The 26,385-nt window shown below is 37.5% G+C and overlaps 1 protein-coding gene across 1 annotated transcript in view; it reads right to left on the bottom strand.

The window, feature by feature from the left end:
• The window catches only part of WDR49 (WD repeat domain 49), a 155,190-nt gene that overhangs the window by 14,747 nt on the left and 114,058 nt on the right, over positions 1–26,385 (bottom strand). The window contains 10 exon segments of the mRNA XM_082393612.1: positions 4,767–4,913; positions 6,775–6,889; positions 15,674–15,850; positions 19,748–19,825; positions 19,829–19,879; positions 19,883–19,945; positions 20,719–20,769; positions 20,773–20,906; positions 22,887–23,051; positions 24,703–24,801. Coding sequence (XP_082249738.1) covers positions 4,767–4,913; positions 6,775–6,889; positions 15,674–15,850; positions 19,748–19,825; positions 19,829–19,879; positions 19,883–19,945; positions 20,719–20,769; positions 20,773–20,906; positions 22,887–23,051; positions 24,703–24,801 — 1,080 coding nt within the window.

Raw genomic sequence — 26,385 nt, 5'->3', positions numbered from 1 at the left:
AAGGCTAAGTGAAAATTCAAAAGAAGATAGCTGCGCCATACAACAAGTTCCCACCACTCTAATACATACACTGCCTTCAGTCTAGCCCCACTATAATGCATCAACTACACAGTTTCCAGAAAGCTTTCTAGAATGCAAATCTGGTCATGTCACTTGCCTGCTTAAACATTTCAACAGGAATTTTGTTTCTGGATAGGATTTAATAAGTAGTGGCAGGTCTTCCTTCTCATTGCACCAGATAGAAAAAAAAAAAAAAAGGTAAATTACAGAAATAATATTCTTAAAGCCTTCAGAGAGCTGTGAAAACAAATATTATCAAATTAAAATTCATGAGATAGTAGAACCATTCTCAGATGAGCTGAGATTGCCAAATCTTTTCTTCCCTTTGGGGATTAATCATGTCTGGGCATTGCTAAGAAACAGGCTTGCCATAGACAGAGAGATTTTCTAAGGGAAGGGAAAATCAGAAGAGCTTTTGATGACTATGTGGGTTGGTGTGATGGACTGGAATTTGGAGAAACTTTGTAACTGTGGCCAGGGTTCCCCACAGGACATATTCTGAGTGCTGGGGTAGTGTGGGAGGCTGTGGATTGGACTGGGGAGGCAGCTTAATGTTTCCTGCGGTCACAGTATTCCACTACAGGGAGAGGCCTAAAACAAACATTTGAAACTGAAAGTAAACGAAGTCTAACCAAAGCCATAACCCAGCACTGACCGAACTCCATCCCTAATTGGATTAACATGATCCACCCTTCATGCTCTCTGTCCAGCTAAGGAAAGGGTGCTCTGCCTCAGAGGAAAAACATTAAGTTCATTATCTGTAGATCTTTAACACATAATTTCTGTCATATAATAAAAAATTATACAGAAATTACAGGACTTGCAAGAAAGAAGGAAAATGTGACCAATAACCAAGAGGAAAAAATAGACATTAGAAACAGATCCAAGGATCACCCAGATACTGATGTTAGCAGGCCAGGACTTTAAAATTATTATAAATATGTTAAAGAAAACAGAGAGAAAATTTGGACAAAATGGATGAAAACAGAAGTAATTTCAACTGAGTATTAGAATATATATAAACAAGATTCAAATGGCATTTTAGAAATATATATACATATATATATACACACATACACATATAAAATCTGAAATTGGGAACTGATATCATGGGTTTAAAAGAGACTGGCAAAAGAGACAGGACTAGTGAATGCAAAGATAAGTCAATATAAAATATCCAAAATGAAGCCCAGAGAAGAAAATAAAATGGAAAAATGAGAAGAACATAAGAAATGTTTGTGATATGATGAAAATCCAACGTATGTGTAATTGCAGTCCCAGAAGGACTGGAGAGTGGGAACTGGAAAGAAACAATATTTGAAAAGATAATAGCTGAGAATTATTCAACATTGAAGAAAGATGTATTCAAGGATTCCTATCAACCCCAAGCAGTATATACACAGAGAAAAGCATATTTATGCCCACTGTGATAAAACTGCTAAAAAACAAGGATAAAGAAAAAAATCTGTAAAGCAGCCAGAAAAAAGATTGTATTCAAAGAAGCAACAATAATATGAAGAGTGGAATTTTAAACAGGAACTGTAGGAGCAAGGAAGCAATGGGATGGTATCTTTAAAGAGCTGAAAAAAACTGCTATCTAGGGTTTTAAACCCAGTGAAAAAATCCTTCCAAAGTCAAAATGAAATAAACGCATTTTTCAGACACATAAAAGCTGGGAAAATTACTCACCAGCAGACCAACGTTATAAGAAATACTGCAGAAATTTCTTCTGAATAAAGGAACATAATCTCAGATGGAAGCCTAGTACCCCGAAAAGAAATAAAGTACTGTAACCTCTAGAGTAATCACTAAAAGGCTAACACAAAGAGATCTAAAAACTGAAGAATTAATAGAAGAGATAAAGTGGGATAATTCAGAATACTTGACTAAAACACTCCAATGGTTCCTCATTTCTGGTCAAATAAATACCAAAGTCCTTAACACAGTACACCAGGTGCTCCATGATTTGGCCCCCATTTACCTCTCTGGCCTTAATTCTCATCATGTCCCTTCTAGAACCCAGCCATTTGGGACTACTCATAGCTCCCTTAGCACACCATCCATCCTGTGCCAGAAATATCATCCCTCTTTTTTCTTACCTAACTAATATCAATTTAACTTTTAATATCTAGCTCAGGCACAATCTGGTTTCTCTGAAAAATCATCTATGAACCTCCACGTGATCCCACAGTACCCAGTGCTTATCTCTATTATAGCCTTTGATGTAAAACATAATGGTTTCCTAATCTAGTTCCCTCAACTAGTCTTCAAGAGCTTTGAAAGCTGTGCCTCTACACGTCAGCTCTGTGCCTCTACCACCCAGCACAAGGGTCAGCACAGAGAAGGCATTCAATATTCACCAGGAAGGCTAAATAAACACATGAGCAAACATGATTTCTGCATCAGCTATTTGAAGACTGCTATTATGCAGAGCATGTTACCATCCTCTCCCATTCTCCAGACCTTTATTTCTAAATAGCACACCAGTACCTCAAACTCAGCACATTCCAAACTCAACTCTATTCATCTGTGTCAAACTCAGTCAACGTGGCACCATCTGAAGTCACCCATTGCAGCCAGCTTGGAATCATTTGGACTCCTGCCCTACTTCATCCACAATGCGTCTTTCCTTATGTTTCCTTGATCTTGACTTTCTCTTCTCCTCCCTCACCCTTTGAACTCCTACTCATTTTAAGCCCCAGCTCAGAGGTGACTTCCACTAATTCCTTCTCATGCCCCAGGCAGAGGTAATCTGCCTTCTTCCCTGATGCTTCCACAGAACCTCATTTGTGGTGGCACGTGTCATGCATTCTGTTGTCCTCAGTAGTTTACATCTGTCTCTCCCTCAAGTCGGTGAAGCTTTTTAAAAAAGGAACTATTTTCACTTGCAGAGAAGGCAGATGAGTGGAGATATTTAAAAGGGAGCAAAGGAAGAAAAGCTGAAGAAGAAAATAGAAAAGCAAAAGAGAGAAAACATCTTTTTTAAATGGTGTGGAAATTATAGGAAAATTTTATATTAAGAAATCCAGGAGAAAAAATTCTCCTTGAAAATGTATTAGAAGTTTTTTTGTATTTTCAGTATTCCCAACCAGCTATTCACCCCCAACTTCCCCTACACATCCTCCCTGCCCATGAGGAGAATTTATCTGCAGATGAAGGAGAATTCTCCTGCTGCAGAACGTACAAGGCTCCTCACAGAAACAGGAGCTCCCAGGGCTGAGGAGAGGCGTTTGCTGCCCTCACCCTTGCTCTCTCCCACTTCCTGGCTCTCCAGCTTCTGCAGTCTCCTTCTCTCCTATTTCTCTTGCCTCTATTCTGACTCCTTGCTCCATCTTGGTTTCCTCCTGTGTGCATGTTCTCTGTCTGGACTGTCTTTACACTTTGTTCTGGCTCCCTGGATCTTTTCTTACTGTCTGTTCCCCACATTCTCTTCCGTCTGTGACTCAGCAGGACAAGATAAGTCCTCTCCATCTTTATTCTTGAAGATGAATCATCCTGGGGAAAAAGCAGTAGGCTGATAGACTGAAAGCCCAGTCAGATGCACTAAAGGTTATTTAAAGCCCTAACGTTTGTGGATTCATGTTTTTAGAAGAAATGAGCAGATATCATAGACGATCCTCCTGAGAGCAAATGAACGATTATAGATTTTGAAAAGAGAAACTGAGAAAAAGCAAAGGAAGCTGATAATAATTAGACTGGAAATATAGCGGTGAGAAATGACAGCTGTACCTTGTTTACAAGTGGAATTAAAAAAAAAAAAAAAGTTGACCAGCTGTTATAAGGAACCAAGCAGAGACAAGAGGCTTAAACTTCCCCAAGTGTAGACATAAATGCCTCCCTCCTACAAGGGTTATTATTTCTCAAGGATGATGTTGAACCCCCATTTCAGAGGATTTGAAAAGTTTAGAAACCACAGATCTCAGATGGTTCGAGTGCAGTTCTGATCTTTTGACTGTTACAAGTTGAAAAACTTCTCTTTTCATTAATTATTTTAAATGAGTTCCCTGCAGTGTCCATATGCTTTCTGAGTGCCTCGCTGAGTAACAGGTTGTGTCGCCTGCACTCCCGTCAGGTCCTTCTTTGCTGGTAGGATGTTTGTACAGAAATTACTCTTCAAATTCTTAGACACTCGGAAGCCTATACCAGTGCGAAAAATAGAGCATTCTTTTGCACATCTTGTTTCCAAATCCTCGGAGATCATTCACTTCTGTTTTCTAAATTAAGCTTTCTTGTCGACTCATCATATTAGCCTAGCACAACAGTTGGAAGGCTCTAAGACAATACACTTTAAGTAGCTGCTATTTATAGTGTTTCACATGAGAAGAACAAAACCAGATTGTCAGAGACTCTGTTCTGAAGCCGCCTTAGGATACCTCTTTCTCTGGTATCAGATCTGAAAAGTAAGATTATTGGGGGGAATGGGTTCTCGTTCATAGCAGACTCATGATATATATTCATGGCATTCTGACTTCAGAAAAGTGGCAAAACAAAAATATTCCTCTTATGTATTTTGGCCTGTTGGCTGTGCTTTCTGAGAACACAGATCGGCAGCTGAGCTATAAATCTTAGCAGTCAAACCACACTTCATTTCACTGCAACCTACAAGGCAAACACGTGTTACTTTCCTGCTTTTCTACTTTGTTTTCTTCATTGGTTGAGTTTCGTGGGGAGAGAGGATGGACGTGGTATGATGGTTGAGGACTTACTTTCAGAAAGTGATGGAAGCTCTGGAATTTGGGGACATTCCTCCTCTGGCTCTTCCCTAAAGTATTTCTCAGGGTCTAGAAGAAAAGCTGGTTTATTCACTTCAGGTAGTTCTTTCAAGTTTCCAATGCTTAATGACCTAAAACCGCCTTTACAACAGCAGGTTTTAAGGGAGGATGGGAAAAAAAAAAGTATAATGTCATTAATTCCTCAGAAAGAGCTAGCACATTTCCAAGTTAACTTTTTTAAAAAAATTCTAACCTCCCTGTTACTCAGCTGGTACAGCTGCAGATCAGCAAACCCTATAAACACAGCTGTTCAAGATAAATCCATGGTCCTTTTATGCAAAGGGACCAAAAGAAACTCAAGGCTCCCCATTCATTTATTTTTCATTTTGTATTCTTTGCTATTTTCCCTTGAAAATGAGTATTCTGCAGTTTTGGAAAAGCTCCAGTTTCTCTGTTATCTGCAAGAAAACTGTAGGCTTTGTGAGATGGAATCTATTTTTCAGCATTTAACAACATATCTAAAATTTTGAGTTTGCAGGTTCATTTTCATTTTGCTAAAATGTAAACCAGCTCTTTATTATTGTATCTATGATGCACACAATGAGATAATGGGAAGGAAGACTCTTAATTATGCCCTTACAGGCAAAGTCTTGGACAAAATTAAAAAGTCTTCTTTTTGTTTCATGGGATAAATGGATAATGGAATGGAAGTCTACAAAAACTTAATTCAAGATGTGATTCTATGTTTGTTTAACTGTTAGCTCTGTGAAGGTAAAAACTGTCCGTGCTTTTGTCATTGTGGTGGCTCACTATCTAGGAAAAGTAAACTAACAGGTAATGAGCACCTGCTCTGAGACAAGTCATGTGCCATGTCAGTGGTTCTCAAACTGTACCAGGCATCAGAATCATCTGCAGGGTTTATCAAAGCACAAACCACTTGCACAATTCCCGTTTCTAACTTAGTTGGGTGGGGATGGGGCCCCAGAATGTACCTAAATTCCCAGTGATGCTGATGCTGGTAGACCAGGGAACGTACTTTGGGAACCAATGTGTTATATTAAACCAAAGGAGAAATCTTCACAACCTGTAAAGTATCATTATGCCCTTTTGACAGATGAGGAAATCAAGGCTCAAGATGCTTTGGTAACTTGCCTGAATTTACATAACTGGTAAATGGTAGGCCTTGGACATCAACTCAAGTATATTTCACTCTAAAAGTTGTGCTCCAAGGTATAATAATAATAAATAATATTACTAATAAAACTGTATTGAGTTTCTACAATATGCCAGACACTAAGTGCTTCACATATATTTTCTCATGTAATCATGACAAAACCTCTATAGAGTAGATTAGTTTATAAATATGCATTGAATATTAACAAATAATAATGTACATTTTGACAGCAAAGTTTCAACAGAAACGAGCACATTTGCTCTGTGAGAGTGCAGCTTCCCCTTGGACATAAGTTGACAAAAGATTTGTAGTGAGTGAGATATTCTCGTTATATGATGGAGCTTCGAGAACGATTCTCAGTACTCTTCTAAATAACACACTTCAGTATGATAACAATTCTTTTGTTTCAATTACTTTTTTTACAGTTTTCTTCTGGTCAGTCACAACTAAACAAATACGTTGTTCTGTGTGGCTTTGGGCTTTCTGAGAACAAAAATAGTTTTAATTTTATTTTTATCTTTTAAACACTTAGGAGAGAGAATTAATATCCTGTGCCAACTCTGTTTTGGAGACTATAGTGGGCATTTTCCACATGTTTTCTGGTTTAGACCTTATACTTCTGCCTATTGTACACTCTGAAGGCTTGGACAAGTCACTTAATATCTCTGAGCCTCGCTTTCCTCCTTCGTTAAAATGAGATCACAAGAGCTTACTTTCAGATTTATTAAGGAATACCAACATTCCTGGCACATAGAGTAGTTACTTGTTTTCTTCATACCATATATAAAATAATAACATGATAAAAATATATCAACAGTGATTACTTACTGAATGATTTTTTTATAACTTCACCATTGTAAAGGTTACGTGTTTTTTTCTTATAAACATTTCTTTCCTTATATTCATACCTAAATTTATAACTTCTGATGGTCTGACACTGGAAGAAAATAATTTATGATGAAACAAAATATCAACCACAAAGGATGAACAGACACTTTCTGGCTATAAATATACACCTTTAACAAAAAAAAAATCTCTATCCTGTGGACCTAAGTAGTGACAATTGTTTACACTAATCAAGTTATATCTTTGAATAAAATGCCTACTAGCCAGGTGATGGTATAAAAGTGTAAGAGCCACGAAGGAGGAGAAGCTAGTTAAGCAAAGGTCCTGTCCCATAAAAACTGGAAGGTCAGAGAAAAAACTATGAAGAAGAAAATGCCACAGACACGCACACTATCCTTGCCCTGTGTGTAAGTTATATGGGCTAATCAGTGGTATGTGTCAAAAGCTCTTTTATCCAGTGTTATGCCTGGATCTTCATTTATGGTATCCAAAATGCAAAAAGAAAAAAAAAGTTCAGTGCTTTTGAGGCTTGTTATATGAATCAATAGGAAAACTTTAGATTAGCTTGAATCCACAGGAAAAGTTTTTATCAATAAAACACAGGAAGTGAAACCATTCCATAGTTGTATATAATTCCAGTCAGAAAACAGGAAATGGTCTCAAATATATTTAACATTCACTGTCACAGACCTCAACCTTAACAGCTACAAGCCATGTTTCCAAAAATTGTTATTATTCTCTTGGAAGCCTCAGGCCAGAAAACATACCTATTTTTCACAAAATCATTGAGAGCCATGGGGCCTGCCCTCTCCCTTCTGCCTCCTTTCCTTGCACCCTTTAACCCTTTGTGATTACTGCTGCCCTTAACCTTTATTCCCTATTTTGCTACACACTGAGTAGCTATAGAACCTTGAGATGTTTCCTATACTCTCAGCCTCAATTTCCTGCTCTGTATGAGATTCTTACTGTGATTTTAAAGGAGATAAGATGGATGAATGCTCAGCAATGTGTCTAATAAATAATAGTATTTAATAAATGTTTATTTCCCTCCTTCCTTTTCCTCTCCCCTAGTTGACTGTATCTCCCAAACCCAAATGAGCTTAAAAGTAAAAGTTTCATTTTAGAGTAGTTTTAGAGTTACAGAAAAGTTGCAAAGATAGTACAGAGTTCTGGTATACCCCTCACCCAATTCTCCCTGTTGTTAACATCTTATATTACCCTTTGTCACAATCAATACTGATATACTATGATTAACTAACCTTAGTATTTTATTAGGATTTTCCTAGCTTTTCCTAATGTCCTTTTTCTATCCCAGGATACCACATTACATTTAGTTTTCTGACTCCTTAGTTTTCTCTGGTCTATGATAATTTCTCAGACTTGCCTCGTTTTTGATGACCTTGACAATTTTAAGAAATATCAGTCAGTTTTTTCGTAGAATCTCCTTCAATTTGGGTTTGTCTGATGTTTTTCTTATGGTTACACGAGGATTATGGGTTCTTGGGAGGAAGATAACAGAGATGAAGTGCTATTCTCATTGTATCTTATCAAGGGCACAGGCTATCAACCTGACTTACCACTGTTGATATTAACTTTATCACCTGGCCAAGGTTGTGTTTCCCAAGTTTCTGCAAAGTTACTTTTTCCCTTCCTGTCTATACACTACTCTCTGGAGGCAAGTTTCCAAGCACAGTCTACACTTAAGGAAGATGAAGAGGAGAGTTAAGCTCTACCTTCTTGATTGGGGGGGGCGTATCTACATAAATTATTCGGAATTATAGATTTTTTTTAAGGAAACCTTTGCCATCCAAAAGACTGACAGTAGGTAGCAGCTTTTCCCCAAATCACACTGGAACGATCTCCCTCACAACATACTATCTCCCATGAATAAGACATATTATTCAACCCTCAGAATGGGAGAAAATATTTTCAAACAAAGCAACTGACAAAGGATTAATCTCCAAAATATACAAACAGCTCATGCAGCTCAATATCAAAAAACAAATAACCCAATCAAAAAAATGGGCAGAAGATCTACACAGACATTTCTCCAAAGAAGACATACAGATAGATGGCCAACAAACACATGAAAAGATGCTCAACATCACTAATTAATAGAGAAATGCAAATCAAAACTACAATGAGGTATCACCTCATTTGAGTTAGAATGGCCATCATCCAAAAATCTACAAACAATAAATGTTGGAAAGGGTGTGGAGAAACAGGAACTCTCTTACACTGTTGGTGGGAATGTAAATTGATACAGCCACTATGGAGAACAGTATGGAGGTTCCTCAAAAAACTAAAAATAGAACTATCATATGACCCAGCAATCCCACTCCTGGGCATATACCTGGAGAAAACCATAATTCCAAAAGATACATGCACCCCAATGTTCATTGCAGCACTATTTACAATAGCCAGGACATGGAAGCAACCTAAATGTCCATCAACAGAGGAATGGATAAAGAAGATATGGTACATATATACAATGAATATTACTCATCCATAAGAAGGAACGAAATAGTGCCATTTGCAGAGACGTTGGTAGACCTAGAGACTGTCATACAGAGTGAGGTAAGTCAGAAAGAGAAAAACAAATATTGTATATCACTTATCTGTGAAGTCTAGAGAAATGGTACAGATGAACTTATTTGCAAAGCAGAAATAGAGAGAGAGGTAGAGACAAACATATGGATACCAAGGGGGGAAGGGGTTTGGGATGAATTGTGAGATTTGGAAATGACATATACACACAACTATGCATAAAACAGATAACTAATGAGAACCTACTGTATAGTACAGGGAACTCTACTCAGTGCTCTGTGGTGACCTAAATGGGAAGGAAATCTAAAAAAGAGGGGATATATGTATATGTATAACTGATTCACTTTGCTGTATAGCAGAAATTAACACAACATTGTAAAGCAACTACACCCCAATAAAAATTAATTTTAAAAAAAGACATGTTTATTCAGCCACTATCTGGGCTTTGAAGACAAGAATGATGGTATCCTTAGAGAGTTATTTTAAATAGTAAGAGAATCTGTAAAAATAAGAAGTTGGTGGTGGATGCAAGAAAGGTAGATTACGGTGCAGTTAGGTCTTGCAGTTACTAGGTTAAGAATATAATTTTTCCCTCAGAAAAGTAAAACTGAAATAAACTGAGGTGCAAAAGTTTGAGGGAGGTCTATCTTTGGACTAGTTGACACCAGGCCTTAGTTTTTCTCCAAACACCCTGAATGGTTTCCTGCTTTTAGACCCTTTGTCTTCCAGCTCTCTCATCCAGTGGCATTTAAACTGAGTATCTTTTGGATGAAACGAAAGACTTTGTCTATCTCCACTAAAGAATTTAATCCACAGAGGGAAAGAGGAAGGCGGACAGTAAGAGAAACTCTTCTAGAGTCATAACAATCTGCACTAATTAAATGACTGCCTAGGAAATGGAGCTATACTGATAAAACTCCAAGACAAAGGGCAGTTCTATGAACAACTAGACTGTAGAATCAACTTCGATTTACAGGCCAACCTATTGCTTCTTTTCCATAGATATTTGACTTCTTGGAAAGTGATTACTATGAAAATGTACAGGAAACTGGAAAGAGGTGAATATTCCTAAGAGTCCAATATTCCTAGTGGTCGAATACAAAGAAGCTAAAGAATGTAATAAGGAACACAGATAGAGTTTAAAACTTTTGCAAAAATGTCTTATGTGGTAATGCAAGAAGGGAGCCTACTATGGTCTCTGGCATCCTTGCCATCAATTCTATGAGAAGGAAAGACTCTAAATCTGCCATCTCTCGGTTCTGGATGTAGAAAGGAGGAATGATGTGTGACAAGTCCCCAAGTGCCCTAAAGGAAAGTGAAGGTGCCTAGAGTAGTGGCTTACCCATAGCAGGTACTTGACAAAACATTTGATCACTTGACTCAGAGACCAGCAACTTTTCAATATGGTCACGTGTTGCTTGTCAGGCAGGCAGAATAGAGCAGTGGCAAAGTGTACTGACTCTGGAGTTAGAATGCCTGCTTTGGGGTCCCTGGCTCACCTCTTGTTCGTTGTGTAAATCACTTAACTTTTTTCTGTCTTGCTTTCCTAGTTATGAAATGGAGATTATAATTGTAGATATCACCAAGGATTATAGTGACAATTAAATGTTAAACACATAAAAACCTTAGAACAGTGCCTGGAATATGGTAAGGACTCAATAAGTATTGGCTACTATCTCTTTAAGAAAGAATAATACAATATTTTTCACTCAAAGCAGGAGTTCCAACACCCCCTACAGTCAGTTCTAATACTCTTATTTTATTTTATGTTTGTATTTTTTATACTTATAATATTCCTATTTTATTTTCTCACATAAGCTCTACTGGCAGAATAATTAGATAATCACCAGCATATAAATGATATTAAATATCAGTTCCCGTCTAATAATAATATGGAATTTAGAACATATTTCATATTTCTAAGGAACATTAATTTTAAGTGTACCTTCTGCCTTATATAAACTTACAGAGAAATTAATGGAATATATGTTTCATTTCCCATCTAATTATTTTATCCTGGTTTCTAATAATCATTTCCCCATAAATATTTTTTTAATGGTAGCCAAAGAAAAATTTGTCAGAGAGTAGAAGATGGGGTAGATTTGCTCTTTGTTGCCCTAGAATAAGATGAAGATGGATGAGAGCATGTCCTACAAATGGATAGATCCGACCTACAATTAGAGCCCTTCTATAATAAAGAGTGGTTGAATAACAGAGAAGGCTATCTGCACGATGGTGAGTGTAGCCCATAGGATATATTCAAGAAAAGGCTGGGATGTGCTTCTCTTAAGGCCTCAATAGGAATTAGTCTAGCAGACATCAGATACCTCTTTCAAGTTCATTATCAAATTATTAAAGATTAACAAACGTGAAAAATGTTTACTCTCACAAATAATTAAAAAATACAACATAAAACTGATGATTTATCAGAGTGGCAATTTTAAGACAATGACGACAGTCAATGTTGGTTCAGAGACAGCCATTTCCATATACTGCTGGTGGTAGAGCCTTCACATCATTGGGATGACAATTTAGCAAGACTCAGAGGCCTTTAAAACTTTGACTCAGCAACTCTGATTCAAAGAATTTATTGTAATGATGAATTCAGTCAGGTACTCTTAACACGTGTGCATGAAGGTATTTAAATAAATGTTTCTCAGTTAAAATTTGTAAACAGTTTAAATATTTTAAAAGAAGAGAATGTTTAAAAAGCTACGTGATAAATTCCTAAGAGGCCATTACGAGTACTGATGTCTGTAGATACTCATATTAAGTAACTCGGAAGTGTACTGGCTGTATGTTTTTAAGTAGTAAACCGGTTATAAACTGTGTGTATTATATCCTCATGTTTATAAAATGTATATTTGTTTATTTGTATAAGCATGCTCAGAACAAGACCTGAAGAGTGAAATACCTAAGTGTTATTGGTGGTTTTGCTGCTAATGATTTCTTTTCATCTTTTTCTTCTTGCTTATTTGTATTTCTAATTTTTCTCCTAATGAACATGTATTATTTTCATAATAAAGAAATACTCTAAGGTTATATTGTCTAAATTATTCATTGTATCTGCAATTTTTCTAGATTAGAATAATTTTGTGTGAATCCAGAAACCAAATATTGCCATAGATTAAGAAAAATGCATGTCCACTGTGGTTTTTGTTCCCCCATTTACTTTTTTCAGTTATTTCTTTTTTCCCCCATTTTCTAGTGGTAATATGACTTTTGCAGAACCTACAGAAGGAGAAAAATCTATTTCTTTGTGTCAATTTCTAACTCAGCATTAGGACTTCCTATTTTCTCTTAAATTCTATATTCATCTGCATATCCCCAGGACTTAAATTGAAGATGACATTTTACCACCTACCTACTTCTCACACACAATACTATAAAATATCTAAAGCACTATGAAAACCTGGTATTTATGTATAAGACAGAACATCATAAAAACCAAGCTTTTTATCCTGGAAATAGAATCTTAGGAGTTAAGATGAGAACACGGCTTTAAATTATTAAAATTTTCCTTCGTTTTTCATGCTTCTTTCATTTTCTATTGGCTTTTTTCTTTTTTCATCTCCATCTTTCTTACTCCTCCTCCCCCTCCATTTAAACATCCCTCCACCCGCATACACACACCAAATGTGCTTTTCCCCTTTTAGTCTCTCTAAATTCTTTCATATATTTAGTTTTCTTTCATACTTTTACATATGGACAAGAAATGGCATGGTTTTCTCCTTGGATTTCCTAATCTGATTAGAAATAGGGCACATTCTTCAGAATAATATTTTCTTAGGGAAAAGGTGATCTGTAATCTCTTCAGTACTGGATGGAGCCCACAAAGGACATTCTACAGCTGACAATTGTATTTCATTTGTAGGTTTTCTCCATAGGATTCATGGACATGCCTCTGGGAGAAGTGAGGGCTGTACCTGCCAAGTCAATTCTGAGGATACGTTTTTAACCTTTTCTTTTCAATTAGTTCAGAAATTCCAAAATGATATCATTCCGTTCTATCTCATTATTACAAAGTCATAAAATTTATTTCAATTCACTCATTTGAATTAAAGGCAGAAATTTTAAATATCACAGGTAATTTTGGATGTGTTGTCACTTGAAAAGATGCAGTAAACAGAGATAACTTTGCTTTTTACTGCCGGGAACATCTCCCAAGGCCCACAGAAATGTATAACGAAGGTGAGACGATCACTCTGCTGTAGTCTTATTTCACCTGGCAGAATGCAAAGCTCTAGTTTTAAGAGAAATCTGTGAATTTAAGAACCTATACATCAGCACTAATTTTCAGAAGACAAGTAAAGTGTCATGGAACAATAGGAAATGAAATAAGACGGATAGAAGTCAGGAAAGAAGTCAACAGTTAAAAGTGCCAATTTTTAAATCTAAGGAAAGGCTAATTTTAAAAGAAAAGAATAACTGAGATTGTCATAAGGAATGGGAAATTAGTATCTTGGCTGAAATACTCAAACAGGAATCTGTGACATTTGCATTCACTCTTCTAGGAGTGTCACAGGAAGAGAAACAATGATCAATCTGTGTTACCCTGGGGTAACTTTATCTCCTGATTTGTACAATTGAGTTGGGTGGCTGGGTGGGGGCATTTTATCATACAGCAAGTCTTTCCATTCTCAGCACTCTATTCTTGTACAGGGTCGGTCATGCCGTATTTCTAAATTGAAAGATTCTTCTGCCTGAAAGTAAAATGCCACTTGACATTTCAGCAAGCCATAATTCAAGGAAATGGAAGAACAAATACCAAAAGGTAATTTAGTGTAACAGGATGTTTAAAAGGGAATTTTTTTTTCTCTCCTACCTCGTCGTCAGAGGTCCAAAAAGTCTGAAAGCAAAATAATTAATTAATTAAGAGGTAAAAAGTATTCCTACATTCCAGACTGAGGTGCTAGATCGATTCCTTGCGCAGGTCCACTTTGTCAAGGAGGTAGCATCTTGTGACACTCAGGCCAGCCACCCCTCTAGGACAGAAACAGACTAAGGATGCAGCAATCCTAAGAGAGGACTGCACTGGAGAGAGTCGTAGGTGTGCACTGAGAACCACTCCCACAGGAGAGGAGGAATGCTTCCCCCTCAGTTCTAGCTCCTGTTCACATAAACCAGGCAAAGAGTTTAACACATGCCCCGTGGGGTAACCATTAGAGGGACACAGTGAACCAGTGACTCGTTAATATCTGCAAAAGTCTACTGTGGTTGAAAGTACCCCGGTGAGCAGGGGGAGAAGGGGTAGCTGTGGAGCAGTTTGTGTGGCAAGGATGTGCGAGCTTCCTATTGGTCAAGCAGAAGTTAACCCAAGAGAAGCTGTGCAAGAGGCGAGGCTGCCAGTGTGAGGGGACTGGAACAGAAAAACCCCAACTGGTGGGTTTGAGCCCCAAGAGTTTAGCCAAAGAGTGCATTAATTTGGAAAGGTGCAATGCAGAGGTCTCTGCGTGGTGTCATCAGAGAACCCTCAACTGTACTCCCTTAATGTAAACTATGGACTTTAGTTAATAATAAAGTATCAATATTGGTTCATCAATAACAAATGTACCACACTAATGTTTGACACTGTGTGGGATGGGCGTGGGGTATGTAGGAATTGTTTGTGCTTTCTAGGCAATTTTTCTGTAGACCTTAAAAAAAGTAATATAGGCACATGGTAATAAAAATGCCAATTGTATCAAAGAAAATACAAGGAACAAAATTGTTTTCTCAAAAGATTGTTTAATATGAAAGGTGAAATTATGAGAGCATGAGTTAGCAAGAATATAGGAAACAAAAGAAACAATTAAAACTGCCTGGCATTAGAGTTAGAGGAATGTAAGAATGGGACCCATCAGAGTGGCATGAAAAGAAGAAATGGTTGAACAACAGGAAGGAAAGGCTAGAAGTCATAAAAGGAGAGTGATATCCAATAGTCAAAGTCAAGCTCTTTGAACTTCTGACATATAAACCTCTGTGTGCCTTACCAAAACCAGGAGTAAAATCTGACATACATTCGAAGATGGACAGGTAACTAGCTAGGTAGATACATACATACACATATACACACATATATTGCTTTTGAAGAAAGGGGTTAATTTCCAAAATTAGGTTGATGATGGAGTAGAAACAAAAGACTAGAAGACGCAGAATAGAAGTCAAGCATTCAACAGAGACAAGAAGTAAGAATCAGATATCGCCCTGAGAACATACGTTCTCCCCTTGCTACACACACACACCTAACAATAACCTAAATGTTAGCAAAATCTTGAGGTAGTCATTGAACATTCCACAAAGCACAGAAGGAATCTGGGGCCAATTTCACTCTTTACAGGTAAGATGTACTTACTTGTATGTTGACTCTGTTTTTCTTATCAAGTAGCGAATGCTTTGATGGGTCTAACCATGATTCCTCCTTATAAAGCAAAGGAATTTCCTTTATGCTTTTCTCTTGAATCTTATCTGCCATTAAATTAGTATTGCTTTTAGGAAGGGAAAAACAGTTCTCAAGTTGCCAATGCTTTGCCTGAAAAAACAGAGATTTACTTTTATAAAATGTATTTTCCTTGAACATTTATATGTGTCTAACATGTGCTAGATTATTAATTGAAGTCCTGGGGACACCAGAAATGAAGATGATATGGTTCCCGAACTCAAGGAGCTTACAGTCTTCTAAGGGAGATGGGACATATACATGTAACTTTAATAAAGTTAGAAAGTGATGTATCATAAGAAACAAACAGATATTTTCTGAGGAGATAATAATGAACTGCAAAAAAAGAAATTAACATTCCCACTTTAAAATCCTGTATAGCAAGATGTATATTAACTAGAAAGAAAAACAAAGCTTTTGTTGAAGAACTGTCGGAATTTTTCATACTACTACTTTCTTTGCATCTTCCCCTCCCAAAATCTCAAAAGCCAGTCCAATTACTGAGTACTTTTTCCTAGAAAAATATATGTGTTACATGATAGTTTTCACAGATCTTGGCCACAGCTCTTAATGTGTATCCATCTAGTGAGAGCTCCCCATTGACAATTTATGTTTTAAATACAGAAGCAATTTCCTTGTCTTCTATTTGTTCACAGTGTATCCACAGGAATGCAGCAGGGAACACAGGTTGTGTGATATGAGGGAACATTAGAGATCCCCAGCGTATCTGACTGGCCTACGAATGATCAACCTTTGTCAGAGGATTTACAAAGTAAAATGCCTACAGGGGTCAGGAAGGCAGCGTCAATGAATGAATCAAGTCTCATATAAGATGATAAATAACAAATGAAAGTCAGTCTCAGTGTTCATAGGCAAAAGGGAAAGAAAGGTGGCATTACACCGACTTAGAGGGAACCCATTTTCCATAAAGGGGGCCATAGCTACTCTCAGGGAATGACATGTTCTTTTCCAAGAGAAGCAAGAAATTTGGATCTTATATGAAACCTCTTAATGTTTAAACGTGGGCAACTAAATCAAATTTTAAACACTGGGTGAATAGGCTCAATCAAAGTCACTGGCCATCAAAGCAATCAGCTGAGGAGGGGTGCTAGTACACACTCTGCCCAACACAACAGCGGTTAGTGCTGAGATGGACACTGAAGAAGCACAAGCATCATCTAATTTCTTTTTATACCACAGTCATCTGACAGTTTCCTGGGATAAATGTATCTCCACAGATAAACCATCCCTACCCCTATCTCTCCAACTCTAGAAATAGACATAGCACACCACATACTTTTAAAAATCTAACTTGAAAACCAACCTCAGATCAATAGCTATGTTATAAAACTGATTCACAGTTATTTTTTTTAAAAAACTTCTTTTTTGAAATATACTGAATCACACTGCACTAAATTTTGAATACTTTAATCAGACTGAATGTGATTGGAAAATGAAGCCTTAGTGTAGGAAATTGAAATATATGACTGCTTTTCCTTTTGTTTTTGTAACTGCTAGAACAGAATTAATTCCACGAAAAGACAAATGCAACATTCAAATGTAGGTCAAAAGTCACTACACTGTACAAATCAAACTGGTTCAGGAAAAATTGCTCTGATCCTAGCTATATTTAAGAATTGAGTCTCTTCTTATCTCTGTATTTCCGTGTGTCTCCCATATCTTTCTGTTCTTTCTGTGAAAGGGTGTCTCTTCTCACACTATGAGAAGGACATTCACTGTTGCTTCTTTCCAGTATCTGCTAATTTTCTCTCTTTCTTCCTCCCCTCCTCTCCATTGCCCTCCCCTCCCACTGCCTCCCGTGGCCCTTGGAACTAGCAGCACCCATATCCAAGACAGCTTGACAAAAGCGGGTTCTTAAAAAAAATTTAAAGCTCAAGCAGAAGGGACTAGAAAACCCAGCTGTCCCCCGCTTTGCCCGCCTTTATTTTCTAAAACTACCCAGCTCTGGTGGCTCTTTTCCTATCTCGAACAGAAGGGAAAAAAACCAAACTATTTTCACGCAGGCTATCTGAGGCTGAGTCCTTTGAAATACAAAAGTAGAGATGTGGATGGACCTAGAGACTGTCATACAGAGTGAAGTAAGTCAGAAAGGGAAAAACAAATATCGTATATTAACGCATATACGTGGAACCTAGAAAAATGGGACAGAAGAACCAGTGTGCAGGGCAGAAATAGAGACACAGCTGTAGAGAACAAACGTATGGACACCAAGGGGGGAAAGTGGCAGGGGCGGGGGGCGGTGATGGGATGAATTGGGAGATTTTGATTGATATATATACACTAATATATATAAAATGGATAACTAAAAAGAACATGCTGTATAAAAAAAAATAAAATTCAAAAAATAAAAGACTTTACAAAATAACTAAGGAAAACTATCAAGGGTATAAAATGAACAGTTTTACTAGCACATATTTCTTAATTAAAATAAAATTGCAGTACAGATTGTGTTTGGTGGACACAGTTTATATGGCACCCATACCTAGAACAGCCCTATTTCTTGCTTCAGCGCCATCTAAAGGACTTATACTCCAGATAACACCCGCCTGAAGACACTCTTTTTTTCTGCACCTCATCTCACCAGAGCCCATGTGGCATGGCCATATAACAATGTCAGCATTGCATTAACTTCTCCAACTGCCAGAAGCAGCTGTTCAGCTCCTTTCATGTTCAGAATGCCAGCTTTGCCCCACGCTGTCTCATCACACCTGCCCACACACTGATTTGAGTTCCCACCCAGACACTCTTTTTCCTGAGAAAAGTCTAGCACTTGCCTTATTTACAGAGCAGAAGAGGCTGTACAGCTCTTGGAGACTTCCGCATTACCCAGCCCAAAACGGTCCACCTGCCCAATTTACCATCATTTTCTGATTTACCATCACCCTCCATGTCCTAAAGGGCTGTACAGAATTCTGTCAGCACAGGTTGATATCCTCAAGCCGACCTCACAAAGGGAGCAACGACAGACTTTGTTTTCCAGCATGAAGAGAATCGCCATACTCAGGGCATGAGAGTGGCACCTGAGGCTGCTGAATAGGGCCAAGTCAACCGGCCAGATGGAAACTGAGGTTCCAGGGTATGCTCACACCACCATGTCTGAACAGTGCTGGTTGAAACAGATCGGGCTGATATTTTGTCCCCCAAAGTACAAAGGGAACAGGAGCTGAGTTCCCATGAAAATAAACGGAAAAAAGAAAAGAAATGTGAGACAATTAATATTTTCTTTCTTCTATTTTTTTATAAGCAGGTATAAATCAGAGCTTAGTTTCATGGGAGGAAGGGGTTAAAAGCATGAGCTCTGAGATGAGCCAGCTTGAGTCAAACGCCAAACTCTACCACTTATTAGCTTCTGTGAGCCCAGGCAATTTATTCAAACTCTCTGTGCCTCTGTTTCCTCATCTATAAAATGGGAATAATGAGCATTCCTCCCTCATGGGATGGGCAATTGTGAAGATTACATGAAATTATTCATGTAGAGACCTTAGAACAGGAGAAACTCAGCAAACGTTAGCAATTGTTATTTAGGCAGGAATAAATCAGACAATGAACAGAAAAGTTTGTTTTTTTTCTAAAATTTTCTATATTTGATTATTACCTGATTATTACTTGGCTGTCACAGTCATCTATCTGTTTAATAGTAATGCAGTAAATTTATCCACATTGTAGTATGTTTCTACTAAATTTTGAAATTGAAGGGATCCACTTATTTTGGAGGAGAAATTTTTCTCAGAAATCCTGGTACATTTTGAGCTGCGTAGAGTCCCCAAACTTTTCATGTCTCCAGTGTCCACCACTTGATGGAACTGCCTTGGTTAATAAGGGAGGCCTGGAGCTACAGTTCCAGAAATGGAAGTCAGTTCTTTCATGACTAATGAACTTTAATGGCCGATGAGATTCAAATGGAAATCAGGCCTAGCTCATAATAAATGTCAAGTAAATATTAGAATTATAAAAAAACGATATTTCTACCTGACCAAAGATCTGGGCAGGAGCACCACAGACATCAGTCACACAAATGCTGCGGTCTGCAGAGGCAGAGAGAACCAATTAGCGGCCGCCCGGCTCACACATCTCTAAGGAACTTATCCAGTCTTCATGAGGTCAGAACGATCTTATCAGAGTTGGGGCCTCTGTGAGTTTGTTCTTACTGGAATTAAGACAGTACTCCTGAATGAACAGAAATGCCAGAATTCTAAAATGTCCAAATATTAAATGATTGCAGTGATGGAACACTTTTTTTTAAAGTCTGATACAGAAATTGAAAAAGGTACACTTGGGAACAGCAATCTGTGATACAAATGCAAAAGAACAGCTCATGATAACAGAGGTTAGGAAAATGGTATTAACATTCAAAAAAAGGTTTCTAACTGATTTAACTAACTTGAGAAGTGGAAAGAAAGAAAGGAGGGGAAGGGGGAGGATGGAAAGAAAAAAAATCAACAGTAAAATCAGCTATTTGATGAAATTGATGAACTTTATCATGTATATAGATCATCACATATTATACTATTTTATAGTATTATTAGAAAATTGAGCAGGTAATCAGTGACACAAAAATCCCAAACTAACTCAGGATGGAAATAATGTTAGATGAAAGGCCAGGACTCTATTAAATTATGTTTACGGTCTCATTTCAAATAAGGCATATCTTAACTGTTTATTCTCAAACAATGCGTGGTACATTACTGACAACACTGCATTCCTAAATTGGGGGATTGACTTGACGATATATTAACAGAGGATTTTCAATATTGAGAAAAATCTGTTTTTCCCCATGAATTATTTAAAAAAAGTCTGATCAATACATATGTTTTCTTTAAAATACTCAGATTGATTGTGTCTTCCTTTATCTAGAAAACAGACAAGACCTGATTCATAGTTATCTGCAACAAAAGGCAATCAAAAATAATAAAGATAATGTTAGAATTTTTTCAATGTACCTCTGTATTCCAGATTTTCAAACACCCCTCAAGATCTCCTGTGGCGAGGTATCAATTTGACTTATCAGTAGACACAATAATGGAACCAACAACATTATGAGCCAAAAATTCAGCCAGAATGTGCTTCTTAAATGTATCCCAGAACCTGACATACCCAGATCCTCCACATGACACCAGGTTGGCTCCCCCTAATATGTAAGAGAACCCCTAATTAGGAAACTACAAACACAAGAAACATCTTCCTCACTGGTTTGCCCTGTAGGAAGCATATGGATGTTGGAGAGGTGAGTAGCCCCAAAATCAACTACGAGCACTCTGATTCTCTCAAATATAAACTGGAAAAAGCCCTATGATACCTTCACTGGTTTTTGTTGAATATTAAATGAGATAGGATGTGTAAGATGTTCCATTAAATCTAGTTACCACTACTTCATTCATTATTTTGATATTATTTGGGTTTTCAATTTTGATAGAAGTAATCTGTTACTTCAAAAATACTAATTTCAACATTATGATAATATTCCAATTATCCAAACACATCCAAATAGATCCAATATATCCAAATATATCCAATATTCCAAACACATCTTTCTTAATTACCCATTGGACACGTATACCAAAGAAGTAAAATTCCTCTTGCACAGAGCTGGATGCATACACGTAGTTATAGCAGCATAGCTATTGATTCCTCTATGTAGCTGTATGCTTTGAATTCTACTTATGAGCTTGTGTTTTAATCTTTCATCAAGAATTCATTGTAAGTCCTTATGGAACACTTTCTTGGTTCATAGGCCTAGAACTAACTTTTTCATTTTCCATTTTTATATGCTTGTAGAAGCACTTTACCTAAATTATTCTTCTGTGGCAAAGTTCCTATTATTATTTGATAAATCTGTAGAAGACTTCCAATTTGCTTCACAAGTGTGCTGCCTATTAACAATCATATCTGTTCAAGGTAGAAATAATGGTATGTAGCCGCTTCAGTGGAAACAATTTGGGAATACTGATAACAGCAAGAAGAATTAGTGTTGAGAGCAATTTCAGGATAATAGTTCATTTTGTAAGTATAAGTGCGTCCTGGAAAATAGAGGGTTTTAGAATCTAACTGTTTCAAGGTCTATTCTAAATATTTCACAATGGTTCTAAAACTCTATAAGGGTATACCTTTATTGACTTTTAATGCAGAAAAATTATATAAGAAAATCATGCAGATTTTCCATCTGCAAATTGAATATGAGAAAGTGAATGTGGAAAACATGGTTCAGATATGTTTCTTTTTTCAATCATATAACATATATATGTCTAGATTCCTAATGTTAAGGAAAAATATTTCTAAAATTAAAAAATTACTTTTTTAGGTGAAAGGTCAAAACTATGCATTGTTCTCAGGAGCAGATTTTTACTTTGGGAGCATGTAGGCTGCATCAACACCACACTAACACAGCCAATGAAGACAAAGGGGAAATTAAGCAATTTAATCTATTATAATATCAAATAACTATGGTAAATCATATGTTAGCATACATCTTAGAAGAAGCTCTAACCGGAACTCTGACTTATTCTGTAAAGGATTCGTAGTTGGTAAAGACACCCAAGGCATTACCCATAGCCCGCCACCAAAAAAATTAAGACAAAGAGCAGGCAGCTCTCTTGATCAGCAGTTAGCAGCAGCTATTTCAAATTTTGCTATTGCCCCCAATCTCCAAGTTTCTCACTATTTTCTCATAGCCCATTTTGATAATAAGTGCCAGTGTGGTCATCTCAAGACTCAACCCTTATACCCCATGTAGACCTAAGCTTTGGCTCATATATTTGGAACATGTTTCTTGCTGTGCCCTCTACCCTACCAAATCTCTACGCCACGGCTACAACACCAATTCTGATTGTTGCCCAGAGTTTTTCTCACTCTGATCCTGACATACGCAGCACTGTATAAATTGCTTGTGGAGTCTGGTCTAGCTCCTGCTCCCGGACCCATCCTCCTGAATCCTAACCTCGTTTGCCATGGCCTGTGGCTTCCTGTGACCTGGTGCTGGATGTTCGCTAGACGCAGTCGAACTCTACAAGACCTAGATCGGATTAGACTGAACTTTCTTTATTGTTCCCTGCTCCAACACTTTACAATATATCAAAGCAGTCTGCAGTCAAAATATAAATATATATTTTACCTGTGGCTGCAATGCTTTTTCTTGCTTCAAGGAAGCAAAGCCTCATAACAGCATTATTGCACTCAGTGTCGGTCTCAAAGGAACAGGCTCCCAGAGTAGCCTGGTCAGCCGTGGGGTGGGTGGGGCAGCTCTTCGCAGCACCAGGAAGCTTTTGAGGCTCTATATCTGAGATGGAGAGAAGTCAGGTGTCTTAATGAACAGATATATGCTTTTCAAACAAAACACTTATGAAAAACAATAGGCTCACCCCCATCACAGCCTCCGAAGACTCCAGCAAATCTCACAACAGGTTTTCAGTCAACATCCACGGAGCCTTCGCTGTTCACTTCCTCAACCCCAACTTCAAGGATTGCTTGATTCCATTTTTATTTCTCATACTCCATACAAGCTTACTGTGTTTTCCCTTGATGTGAATTAATAGGGACTTCATTTTATAGTCCCTGCTAACACCTTAGAGATACTGATACGTTCAAGACAAATGTGATTTTAATATCATGGCATTTTCAACTTATTAATCATTAATAATAAGCTTGCAAATAATTTAATGAACATGAGATACGACTATGTAATGTATTTCAATGATCATTCTTAAGCAATATTATTTTAGTGAGTTACCCTGGAAAGGATATTCCTAATGGTGCTTCAATTATCTAATGATATCATCTCCAAGCCACACTAATAAAAACTGGGGATATTCATCTCAGAATCTATAAATAGTCTGCACACAGTTATGAAAAACCTATACAGAGGTGTCTTCAAAATTTCAAAGCAAGAAATCTATAGCAGTGCCTCTTGTGTCTTTTATAAATTTGACATTATCTGCTTTTCTTTCCTATCTGTCTGGCTGTTTTTAATCATAGCCACAATTAGGTTCGCTATCAGAACAAGACTGTGCTCTCCTGAGGACTAAGGCAGACAAAGAGGCAGAATTCCACCCTCTCCATGGAGGGTTCAGATGAACCCTCATGATTAGCTCTTTGTACATAAAGCAGGTCAGAGTTTTGTGCCTGCAGCCAAGTAAACTCTAAATCTCTTAAGTTAGTCATCTTCCTCCTAAAAAATTACTCCCTTAGCTTTTCACACATACACACAAAAGCTGTATCTGATGACCAGTCCTTTCATAAGGTCTAACTCAGCCTCTGTGAGTTTATCCAGTTAAGACAACAGAAACTCACTGGGCCATGAGGAATGACATATCCATTACCCAAATAAATTAGTCTAAGGAAAAACCTTTAGTATCTAAAGAAACTAAAATAAAATGTGAAAGGCAATTGTCAAGACATTTTGCTTAAGTATAAAATATTCATCTGCTATGCTAAACTCCCATAAAATACAATTTACTCCCATCTCATGCTCCTCACAGGTTTCTAAAGCAAGAAATAATTTAAGATTTCCAGGTGGTGTAATATTTAATACAAGCTCTAGATTGAGCCTGAGCAGCCTATCAAGTGAACACGAGTTCCCATTTTCCTACCAAGGAGTGCCCAAGGTTCAGCCAAAGGCAATCTGGCGAGGTTTATTGGCAAAAAATAAACTAGATACAAAAGAGAGGCCTGCTCCCTGCTGTCAGTAATTCAGAAACGCTGATGTAGCATAAAGAGAAGGAACGGCAAGCCATGGAGAATTTGCTAAGCCAAGTAAATCTCAAGGTTCTTTTTAGTCACTCTGACGAGACAACGATATCACTAATCCCTTGTGCTTATAGCCAATCATCTATAATTTAGGAGCAAGCTGCAGCAGGTCCATGAACAAACAACAAACAGCTTACTGTGGCTGAACTCAGCCACATTATTTTAGTTGCAAACTTAACGCTCACCCGATTTTGATTTTAGCAGCCGCTGATAAGCAGGGTGAAGGACATAGTGAGCATTTTCTGTGCTATTGTTCCACAGAACAGTTTCTCCATCATAACTCCCTATTATGAGCCAAGACAGAGAACAGAAATTGCCAGAAAGTTAGACAGAAAATATGAACAACAGCAATTAGAAGAAATCATTATCGAAATAACTTACACGGAATCTGGCACTTCGTAAGTTCTCACTATGTATTTGGAGATATGAATGAATAGTAATTACTAGTGTTTTTATTACACTTTAGAACTTAGAAGCTTCATGAAATATCTGTTCAGTAAGTGTGATAGAAATTATTGTTATATCTTTTTCATTTTATAGTAATAAAGCAGTCAGAATAAAAGCTTTGTAATGAAACAGCTTGAGTCTGAGTCCTGGTTCTACCACCTACTAGCTGTGTAACCCTGGGCAAGTTATTTAACTTTACTTGATGCCACAAGTTCCTCACCTATAAAACTTGGTTAATAATTTTATTTTTTTCATAGGGCTGCTGTGAAGAATGAAAAGCACTTAGTGCCTAGCATATTACAAATACTGAAAAAGTGTTAATAATTTTTATCATATTTGTTTATTACTGAGTGAGGGCAAACCAATTAAGTCCTTCTGGGTTTCTGTTTCCTACATTCTTCATGTGTATGTGTGTGTGTGCGTGTGTGTTCTTTTTTTTTAATTGAAGTCTAGTTGATGTGTGTGTGTTCTTTCAATTCCTTCTCTTTTATGTCCTTTATTGACTGTTGCTTTCTCCAATCTTAAAACTTTCCCTACACAAAGTCCTTCCCTACTGCTCATTACAGAAAACATAGAAAAGCCCAAATAGCGAGGCTAAGTCTGACCAAGCCTGTCCTGGGAGGAGCAGTGCGTGCCCAGACCACTGCTCGCAGCAGCCCAGTGAGGAAAGCTCCCTAGTGAGCAGAGTGCCAACATCAAGTGGAGAGCAGAAGACAAGAGCTGAGTGGGCTGTACTGATGGTGTCTTTCTTGGGATTTGGAGAGAGAAGAGAGTAATACATGCTGAACTCTGCATTGTCCTGGAGAGGGCAGCCCCGTGTAACTCACAAACTGCCCGAGGATGATGGGTTTCCATGGATTAGCTGTCCGTGGGAGTAGACTTCCAGCAGCTACATAGCAAATTCAACTGCAGAGTTGGCCCCCCAGAAGATAATCAGGCAAGTTCTGAAAACAATGAAACTTTAAGTGTAGATAGAGCAGGAAACCTTGTATTGTAACACTTCATAGATATCCAAGCTCTTTTCCTGTAATTTTTCATTCCTCTTAATTGATGACATTTTTGGTTCTATAAAAAAAAATTAGTCTGTCAAAATACAGACTTGATAATTTCATGGTGCAATCTGTCTTTATAAATTGGTTTCTTTGGCTGGAAATGATTCAGCAATTTCTGATCCTCTTTAATATGTCACGTCAAAGTATGCCTGTAGATCTTTTCAAGAGCTTGGATTTATAGACATTTCATGAGACCAGTCTTTAACCAATGTTATTTAGACTAAATTGTGCCAAAGGGTTAATGTGTTCCCATTATAAAATATCTGAGTGCCACGGAAGTGTGATTTGTACCCAACAGCCCTAATGCTGCTCCTCAAAAAAGGACAATGAAAATAAAAGCTTGTATTTACTGATGAGCTTATTGTGAGC

This window comes from Balaenoptera borealis (assembly GCF_965194805.1).
Source record: "Balaenoptera borealis genome assembly, chromosome: 5".
NCBI lineage: Eukaryota > Metazoa > Chordata > Mammalia > Artiodactyla > Balaenopteridae > Balaenoptera > Balaenoptera borealis.
The sequence above is the reverse complement of the archived record's forward strand: the minus strand, read 5'-3'. Positions and strand labels throughout refer to the sequence as shown.